The sequence below is a fragment of the Cyphomyrmex costatus genome, unplaced genomic scaffold (genome assembly GCF_001594065.2).
Source record: "Cyphomyrmex costatus isolate MS0001 unplaced genomic scaffold, Ccosl1.0 scaffold474, whole genome shotgun sequence".
Classification (NCBI taxonomy): domain Eukaryota; kingdom Metazoa; phylum Arthropoda; class Insecta; order Hymenoptera; family Formicidae; genus Cyphomyrmex; species Cyphomyrmex costatus.
Window position 1 is genome coordinate 438964 of NW_017279009.1, and position 10760 is coordinate 449723.

At 33.5% G+C, this 10760-nt stretch overlaps 1 protein-coding gene across 1 annotated transcript; it reads left to right on the forward strand.

Annotated features, from left to right (window-relative positions):
• The first annotated feature begins 1420 nt into the window (after nt 1–1420).
• LOC108777903 (sodium-coupled monocarboxylate transporter 1) lies at nt 1421–10022 on the forward strand. Its single transcript, XM_018544899.1, has 14 exons — nt 1421–1623; nt 4622–4814; nt 5393–5552; nt 5639–5704; nt 5785–5836; nt 5912–5979; nt 6893–7044; nt 7127–7267; nt 7936–8160; nt 8954–9137; nt 9244–9330; nt 9434–9597; nt 9672–9830; nt 9903–10022. The coding sequence occupies exons 2-14, from the start codon at nt 4627–4629 to the stop codon at nt 10015–10017; spliced, it is 1761 nt and encodes a 586-aa protein (XP_018400401.1). The 5' UTR covers nt 1421–1623; nt 4622–4626; the 3' UTR covers nt 10018–10022.
• The last annotated feature ends 738 nt before the right edge of the window (nt 10023–10760 follow it).

Sequence of the window (10760 nt, forward strand, 5' to 3'; positions counted from 1 at the left end):
TTTCTCAAGATAAGCGATATATTATACATCACTCATTTTATTTAAGTAGCCCTTTAACAATACATGATTCATATATTTCGGAAATTTTTACGATAACAAAAAAATTCCTCTTTTACCAACTGTATACCATATCTTTTCTGTTAGTAGGAATTATGCATTTATTAATAGGTATATGTGGAACAGTAAAATTCATGCCACTCTATATCACCATATGGTATACACATAAAACTAATTTATGTTTCAATCTATAAAATCTGTTCGATTTTTCAATATATACGAAATATAAAAATCGGACTTTTTAATCGATCTCTCGCAATGACATCACATACCTAATATGGTTGCGGAGAGTTTTAAGCCCATATTATACTACATATTGGAGACTAATAGCATTCTCGACCGTAGCCCAGCTCATGTTTGAACTGACTTGGGTTATTGGATTAATGATGTTACATACTTAATGGTAAAGCGTGTGACGTCATTCAACTCATGTCGATTCAAAGCCACTACGGTCAAAAACGCTACAAGAATTTCGCATTAGAGATTAGAATTCGACCCCAGTCGGATAATTAATTTTAATCAGTTTCGTTCTAATCGACTAAATTTTTCGATTCGCAATATCAATTCTCAGTCTCCAATGCGTATAGTGTGACACGAGCTTTAGGCCGGTATTTACCGGTTCTTATATTTAAAACCGTCTTAATTACAGTCTTAAGATATCATATGTAAGGCATAATTAGACAGAGTCGTACTAGAATTTGAAGACATTACTTAAATGGTCTTAAAGTGAGAACCGATTATGACTATCGGCTTAATAACTTCAAGTAAAATTCCTGAGTCAGTCTCTTGATCGATAACGCTTTAAATCGTTGCGAGCTGTCGTGCCTCGACTGTACGCACTGACTGTGCTACTGTCAATGGTGCCTTTTTTTAGCGAAAGTACGCGTGATTTGTGTCTCGCTACGTAATCGTCGCTACGGTGTCGAGACTGTCGAATCGCGGCTCAGTCGATCGCGGTCGTCGCTTACGAACACGTCCCATTTTGCTCGCGTCTACTCGCGTATGATGGCCGGTTGATATCTACGCTATTGAAAAGCAAGGACAGTGGAGAGCATATGTCATCGTTGTTGAGAAACACTAGGAACACGTACTCTTGGCGTCATCGCGCGGTGAAATATCGCGCCATGTGTCTCATGAAGAATCAAACGGTCAAAAGTTCCCGACAGGAATCTATCGCGTGAGAGATTTTGATATTCAGTCGGCAAATTTTTTAACAGCAATTTGAAAACTTTGGCTCCCTTCCCCTCCATTGATTCTGTTCGTCCGAGACGACGGAGGCTATATGATTATATTGATGATGTAATTTGTAAATAATCAATAAAAAAGATTTATGACTTGAAGGAAACGGAGAAAGAAGGAGAGAAAGAGAACGAAAGAAGTAGGAGAACAGAAGAAGTACCGATATTGTTTGAAAAAAAAAAAAAAAAAAACGCAATCACTTTGATTAAAGGAAAAAAAGTTGCGCTGTTTGAAATCACCGCCACACAGTGTAGCTGTACCTGGTATAACAGAAATCTAGAATCAGACTGGAATGAAATAGTTTCGAGTTTTAATTTGCACTCCAAGGTAAGTAATGCGTCAATTTCAAGTATACATTTAAAAAAAAATCAAATAACATAATTCTTTTGTCGAAATGAGACTATAGAGAGGGCGAACAGGATCATTTTTTTAATTCTTTCAATGCAGCGTGCATGTATAACATTTAACGTTGAATATCAGTGTAGATTTAATTTCTCTTTTGCTACCAAACCGGTTGGATATATGATTCAGAGGTTTTTGTCAGCCTGTCTCCCAAACTGCAGCACGAAAAGTCAATCCAGATTGTCAGTACAGTTTGTGAGAGATGCTGCAAAAGCAGATATAGTCCACTTGAAAATCTTCGGTAAAAATAGGACGATTGAATTTTAGATACTACCTGTCATATGACACTTCGAGTACTATACGCGTATTCGCGATAAAGCAGCTATAAAATCCATTCTTCGTGATTGCTAAAGATAAAAGAATTTTTTATGTTTCTTCAATTACGATTGCAATTCTTAAAAATCATCAGTTGTGTGTTTTTATTATATAAAAGGAAAACGGACCAACAAGAAAAATTTAGAAAAAGGAAAATCTGACAAAAGCAGAAGATTACACGGATACATCACGCAGCTCTTACCGATTGTTGATTAAGGAAAATCCGTGGCATCGCTGTATCATTGTATCTGTAGTATTCGAAATCTTACTGCGGGACATTTTCGCGAATGTCCTCGTGAATCACGTAATTAAGTGTACTAAATATAAGGAATGACTATTAATAACAACAGAAGCATGTATCGTCCGTCGACTATTTGAGTGTGCATATAATGGTCGGTAAATGCGAATTATCCACTGTTGATGCGATTAATTACATTCATTCAGCACATGCTATACTCTATAAATAATCATGATAGTAAGAAGTACTCCAATCAAAATGGGGTTGAAAAATTTCGAATTTGATAAAAAATCCTTAATTCAACTTCTAAACCTTTCGTGTTTTTTTTTTTTGGATTTTTATTATTGAATTTCATTATTATCGAATTCCATTATTTTGACGTTGATGGACGTGACTGCCGGACTTTATATATAGAATGATAACGCGCGAGAGATCAGTCCAATTGTAGCTTTCCCCATCATAGATCTGCCGAGCCAAATTATTGTTCATGAAATGCTATTTTGGCTACTTTCATAAAAGCGTGGCGATTACATTTCGCAAAATTGACAAATGTGCAAGTAGTTTCTGAAAAATTTAACACAGAATTGAATAGCCTTGTTGATTTGAATATTAATTAGCAATGCAAATTGCTCTGAGAACGGTAATGAAAACCGACATGGTCTCACAATCGGTTTACCAATGGACTTTCCGCTTGTTAACGCTTGCAACTTGGCAATTGACCCTGATTGATCGGAAAATAACAGAACTTTGAACTCGTAATTCCATGTGACTAGAAATACTGTCAAATAAATCCTAACACCATCAAGAATATTTTTTTATAATAACGTACATGGGAATATTCAAAATGTGATGGAATATAAAAATAGGAATGTGAAACACACACACACATAGTGTCCCATGAAACGCTTAAAAGCTCCTAGGATCATTTTAAGCCTAAAAAATGCCAAAATGTCGAAAAAAGTTTTTTAACATAATAAATATCAATAATTTTATCTTCGCATGCATAATATTTATATCGATATTAATAAAAGGTGTGACAATAAACTTTCTCTTCTAGTACTTTATATTGTAACACACTTTAACGTATAAATTTTAGGCGGTATAATACACTAACTTTTAAATGTTTATCATATAATTTAAAAGTTATAGCTTCGACATTTTAGTATTGGAATTTTCATCTTAAAATAATCTCAAGGATGTACTCTTAAGTGTTATTACGAAAGTGTTTTTACAAAATACTGTAAATAAAACAACTAGAAATTCATAATAATGTAGCAACTTTTAGTCTCTAATTTTGAGTCAATTCTTTTTAGCCGTCGTTGAAAAGCCCTTTGATTAGATCATTCTCCTCTGATTAGACGGTAATCTAATGTAGGAGTAATTATAAATCACTTCGCTCATTAATGTAGAACGGAAATACGAGATTTGAGGGATGGCAAAGCTGTGAAACTGAGAACACTGTTACGATTGTCATTCAACGTTAACAAGACCAAATTACTAGCACGTGCGAAGAAGTCACAGGTCAGTGGCTTCTCTAATAGGGAAACGTTAACGATGGCGAGGATTAACGATATGCAATATCCTTTGCGATCGATTAATGACGTGTGACGTACATCTTTTATAATATATTTTTATTATCACACCTGATACTTAATTACTACCTACATTGATAGACGGGCAGCAAAACGCGACTTATACAAGGTGAATAAGAACCGCAATATTTTTGGCGATGCGCCAATCGATAGTCCTTGCAGTAGGACTAGTGGATTAAAAATATCGCCGACTTTGTAACCTGAGATAATATGACTCACAATTTTGAAACTGGTATACAAAAATACACAATATAATTTTTTTACGCAGATCTAAAAGTAAAATGATTGAAATAATTTTTTTATTCGTTTCATCAAACATGAAAAAGAGAAAAATCAACATAATTATTGCAAAAACCTTTGTCATGACAAGCAGTCCGCGTGACACTTATAATTGACATTCATTAGATTAGTAATTAAATCGCATACAGCACAAAATGACAATTTGTCTCGAATTAGTGGTGGTATTAATAGCTTGATTAATAAAAAGATTACAAGGAAAAAATTAAGAAGTTGAAATATAAAGATCTTTTATTAAAAAATTTATAAGAAATAGATTATAAAATAAAAATGACTAGAGACAGATAATACATTATGTATTCATATATGTATGTTATATGGTGGTAAATTAATGCACTGATGGTAATCAAGATATACTAAGAATATAATAGAATTGTATTTTATAATGATTATATATTGCGGTACACGCGTGCTTGAGAACTTAGTTAAGCATAATGCATCATTTCGAATGCATTGGATAGATTTAACTGTTTGATTTCAGTAAAGATGATAGCTATATCAGAAAGAGGATACTTCCATTGGATCGATTGGCTGGTGTTTGCACTTATGCTCCTCGTGTCTGCCGCAGCCGGCTTATGGCACTTTAAAAGAGCGCAAAAGTCGAACACACAAGACTATCTGCTTGGAGGAAGAAGCTTAGGACTCTTTCCCGTGTCCGCTTCTCTCGTCGCCAGGTAAGCTTGGTTCGTCATTCTACAGGATTTAAGACTATTAAATGAAAAAAGGGAATAAGGAATGAATGAAAAATGAGGAATTAAAATAATCTGAAACGTAACAGAAGAATTAAAGAATTCGTTGGAGCGTCAAAAAAATTAAACATTTTTAACATTCTTTCATCGGTCTCATAAATTTCCCGTATTAATTCAGAATAAAAACTCTTTTAATATTCCCGTATAACAATGTTCATGTCAATTTAAAAAATTAACATTACATACACGGAAAAAAAAGATATTGCCGAAAGTATCTAAAAATTTAGCTAGATACAGATCTAAAATTAATTTTGTTGGACCATCAAAAAAATTGTATAGAATGTCAAAATTTTTTGTAGCATTGCTCGTCGTATTTGGGATTCCTTTAAAATTATTCCAATGGTCCAACAAAATTATATTTTTAGATCTGTATTTAGCTAAATTTTTTAATGTTTCACTAAAACCGTTCTTTTCGCGTAAAAAATGATTCGTAGCTCATTTATCGTGTAATTCGGGCTTGATTAATTAATCATGCAGAATATTTAATCCGATCGTAACTATAGTTTCATATCAGGCGTGACGATCTTGGGTACTCCGACGGAGATCTACAACTTTGGTACGCAATATTGGATCACGATTATTTCGATTCTTTTTTCCGGTATCGTGGTCGCTACTGTATATCTTCCTGTCTTTTCTACCCTACAACTTAACTCGGTTTACGAGGTTAGTTCTTTCTATTTAATTCCATTTATTATGCCTCCTGATAAGGTATAATTGGGTACAATTTTCACTGTTCTCTTCTTTTATAGTATCTGGAAATTCGATTCAATCGCACTGTAAGGATTCTTATTTCTTCAATTTTTGTTTTTGACGTGGTAAGTCTACATCCGGCCTGTTTTCTACTTTCATGACAATTTCGGAAAATAAATTGAATAAGAATCAATTAAAATTTCAGATTCTTTACCAATCCATTGTAGTCTATGTTCCTGCACTGGCGTTAAATCAAGGTATTTTATGTAACTATATTATTCATGTTAAGACTTTAACCTACTTCCATTAAGACTTTCGATGATTCATTGCAGTGAGCGGCATCAATATACACTTGATCGGAGGCATCGTATGCGTCGTATGTGTTTTTTACACCGTTCTGGTAAGTTGCAATGCTGTGTGTCACCTAGTTTTTTTTTTGTTAGTTTTGATCAACTTATTATTCCTCTTCTTCACTTACTTCGTAAATTAAGATAAAAAGAACAACTGGAACGAAAGATCGTAAGATTGTCATATTATACTTGAATGTTGAAACAAGAACAGTATACGCAGGGGGGACGGAAACGGTTGTGGCGGTCGGAAGCCTAAGCTAATTTTCCGGGGGAGGCTCGTTCGCCAAATTCCCGCGGGATGGCTGGAGTTCCTCGGACACGGTCTACCGTAGGAAACAATTTTCAGTGGACAATGCCGCGAAGAATCTCACGCGAGAGCCTTAGTACTGGAAATGTTTATGGACGGAAACTGAAAGCCCGACAATGGCGCGGGGAAACAATGGCGCGGAGAACGTCGAGCGGATGTTATCGTAGCAGCGGATCACAAAGCCGGCGCTGAAGTGATTAATCGCGGGATCGCGCGCCTGTAATTATCCGAGCAATTTGTTGGATCTCGTATTAATGAGAATTTATCGTGGTTGAGTGGCTCTTTACAAATTTGTTTATTATATGCCGCTTGCGCACGCGCGAGCATGCCGTAGACTGTGTGCAATTGCATGCGCTCGAAAAAGTATTCGCCACTATCGCATTCTTCAGAAATAGTTAATACAGCTGCGGAAACATCGTTTTTTATCGGGAGATTGAGGAAGTCAAATAATCGTCTATAATGATCAAATTTCTAACTTACTTTTAATCTGATATGGTTGGTGCAAAAGAGTGACTGATTAAATACAGATGCATATATGTAAGTATGAAAACACATGCGGATTAAGGAAAATTAATGCATTAAATTCAAGAGCATCTTGATAAAAAATGAAATATATTTTACTGTATATTGCACTCGTTATTTTGATGTTTTATTAGGGCGGTATTCGAGCAGTGGTTTGGACAGATGCATTACAAGTCGGCGTGATGGTAGCGGCGGTTATCACAGTTGCCTCTCTAGGAACCTATCAAATGGGAGTGTCTGAAATTTGGAATAGGGCCATCAATGCCAACCGTGTCGAATTTTTTAAGTAAGAATTCAAAGAATGTTATCGAAATTATATCACACGCAAGCATACTAAATATTTTCTTGTATTCTTTTGTATTGTACAGCTTCGATCCATCGCCGTATACGCGACACACTTTTTGGACGGTACTGTTTGGTTCTTGGTTGTATAATACCGCGTATATCGCTGTCAATCAAACTATGGTGCAACGATACATATCATTAAAAAACACAAAGATATCTCAAATGTGAGTATACCGATCACTTTAGCAACTTTCATGCTAATTTTATTATAAAATGATAAGAAATAATACGTAATATAAATTTAATGTATATATGTATGTCTTATTCTCTATTATATCTTATAATACAATTTATAACATATATATAATAAATTAAGTATTAGTTAGAGAGTCAGAAGAATAAATCATAAATAATCAAAAATGCCAATATGAGCCGACACTGGTTGACAATGTGTATGATAATATTTCTTTATTGCAATTAAATATACGTTTCGATCTCTGCTTGAGATCCTCTTCAGTACATTGAAAAGTTTTTAATGATGTATACATATAATAATAATGTATATAATAAAGTTTTTAATGATATATATAATAATACAATAAAATGCTCAACAAGAAATAACAATAAAATGCTCATCATTCATCATTTTAGCTTCCGTTGGACTTTGCTTGGTTCACTAATAAAGTTCATGGAAGACAATTTCTTTTGATTGTTATACGAATTACGTAAACAATTCGGGAAAAAAATACCGAATAAATCGTGTATCGTTCTATGCATACATACATTATATATATATATACACACACACGCACATACACACATATCACTCAAATTTATATCTATATTAATAGACGTAGTCAATGTTGCAAATCTTTACATATCTCAATTACAGATCCATTGTGATATTTACCATTAGCATAATGGTGTTTATTTCAACATGCTGTTGGTGTGGATTAGTCCTTCTCGCTTGGTGGTCGCCACCGAAATGTGATCCAAGAGTTTCCGGCTTAATTACAGCCGATGATCAATTGTTGCCGGCTTATGTCATGGAAATTGCCCATCATTTACATGGAATACCTGGTCTTTTTATTTCTGGAATTTTTGGCGCAGCACTCAGGTATCACAAATTAAATTAATATATTATAAATATACATTGCCTATATAATATGAGCGGTTTCTAGTCAATAATATGGTTTACGTCAGCTAAACTAAAACAACGAATAAATGAGCTTTATGTTTTTGTTTAAATTATATAAGTACAGAAAATTAATAAAAAAATAATAAATTATTTTATTTATTTACCATCAACTTTACGCATAAAAAATTGTCCACGCGCGCGTGTCAATTTATTTACCAACAAAATTAAGATAGGCAATTAACTGCATTGACACAAGTGCGTTCTAACTGAATTATTATGTTATTGTCTAAAATGGTCTTTTTGTAAATATTATTTAAACACTAACAATCGGAAGTTTATTAATAATTTACTTATAAGTATTTGATTTATTTTTGAAGCACTGTAGAACTATTTGTATCTTAATATAATTATCATAAGTAAAATATATTCATTTGCTAAGATGTTTTCGTCAAATAAATCAACATCATTCGGTTAACGATATTTACGGAAAGGAAAATTTTCTTAAAAATAAATTTTATTTAATAAAATTAGTGAAACAAAACACGCGGACAATTTTTTATGCGTAAAGTCGATAGTAAATAAATAATTTATTATTTTTATCAATTTTCTGTACTTATAATTTAAACAAAAAAAAAACAAAAAGCTCATTTATTCGTTGTTTTAGTTTAGCTGACGTAAAACTATTCGGCTGGATGAGAAAATTAGCAATTTTAATGCTCATTTAGTTGTTGATCTGTCGCGAGCAAATGTGAAAATTGTTCTTTTTCTGCAGTTCATTATCAGTAGGCTTCAACTCGACGTCCGTTGTGATTCTGGAGGACTTCGTTAAAGGATGCTTTAAAATGAAGCCCAACGATCGTTGTTCCACGATTTTCGTGAAAATCCTTGTCATTTTTTTCGGTTTAACAGCGCTATGTCTGCTTTTCTTAATCGAGAAACTAGGTGGAGTTTTAGTTGTGAGTGTTCAGTGTTATTATTTCATCACAATCTATATAAAAACTTAAAAATGTTTTAATTTTTATTACTGCAATTAATAATGTAATTTTTATTATTGCAATTTAGATGACGGGTAGTTTAGCCGCTGTCGCTGCCGGAACTTCCTTTGGCGTTTTCACTTTGGGTATCTTGTTTCCGTGGGCAAATTCCAAGGTATAAATTCAAATATGATCAACTCTCAGATGGATAAATTATTTTCCAAACAAATTGTAACAATGAAAAAGTCTATCGTTTCGTGTGTATCTGTTTTGTACAGGGTGCCTTCGTTGGTACTATTGCAGGATTTATTATGTCTGGATGGGTCAGTTTTGGTGCGAATGCGGCTATTGGTTCTGGTATCATAGTGCCGAAAAAACTTCCAGTGCCACAGTGCGAGGGAAATATGAGCCAAACTTTCTTAAAGCAATTTGAATGGCACAAGTGAGTCTCTACTACTATTTGATCTGTATTAAATTTATTGATTCTAAGGATTAACAAACGCATACGTTGTGCAGTGAAGACAATGTCTTCCCGTTATATCGGTTGTCTTACCACTGGGTTGCTCCTATTGGCACGTTAGCGGTACTTGTGGTGGGTGCGATTGTCACCTGTATGACAGGTGCACGAAATCCTTCATCGATCGACAAGAATTTGCTCTCTCCAGTGATTCATAGGTAATTAACTCATTTAGAAACTTTTGCTACAATTTTTATTACAAGGAAATAAACGTCACTCTTAATTTACAGGTGGTTACCAGAACAAAAATGTTCAGAAGTAGATGGATGTGTGCCTATATCAACCGATCTACAAGTATCAACGAATTTATTATCGGTTATTCGCCAAAAATCACAACCCAATTAACAATAACGTCCTATAGAAAACATAATAAACGTTTTTGCAAATATATCATTGTTATCATGGATATGTTGAATTGATAATTAGGAGACATTTACAATTTTTATTATTGGTTTTTATAGCTAATTTTTCCTCTTTTTCAAAATATGCATTTATAGAAATTTATATATAAAATGGATCTCTGATTATTAAAATTATATGTTTCAATTTTGAACAATCAGACCAACTGAATTTACTATACGTAATTAAATTGCATGTTAATGTATAATACAATGAGTTAAGTATGTAGAAAAAAATATGAAGTGATATTTTTCATATGTCGGTATATATATACAGGTATATATAAATCGCAATAATATAGATAATGCAAATTATTATACATATATGCATTTTTTACAGAATAAATAGAAATAATAAAATACTTATTATTATGATCATCCTTTAAATGTCTGTCAAACCTTATCTTGGTTTACCGACAAAGTTCACGAAGAATAATTTTTTTCTTTCGGTGGCTATATGGGATTATATGCAAACACTTATCCTCGAAAAAAATAAAGGAAAAGAATAATGATCGAATCGTACATTTGTTATATTCAAGACACGAATTCGTTGAAAAGCCACTGCTAAATGATGCATTTATTTAATATCTCGATGAATCCCGTCGTTCGCACGAAAGAGCCAGGAATTTTTCGCACGAAGTCCATGCGTGATCGTCACGGACAGCACGTCCTAAAGAAAATTGTGATTCG

Coding starts and splice junctions, on each gene's coding strand:
- LOC108777903 (XM_018544899.1), top strand. CDS start 4,627: ATGATAGCTATATCAGAAAGAGGATACTTCCATTGGATCGATTGGCTG. Junction 5,705..5,784: donor CAATTTTTGTTTTTGACGTG/GTAAGTCTACAT, acceptor TTAAAATTTCAG/ATTCTTTACCAATCCATTGT. Junction 9,138..9,243: donor AACTAGGTGGAGTTTTAGTT/GTGAGTGTTCAG, acceptor ATTGCAATTTAG/ATGACGGGTAGTTTAGCCGC.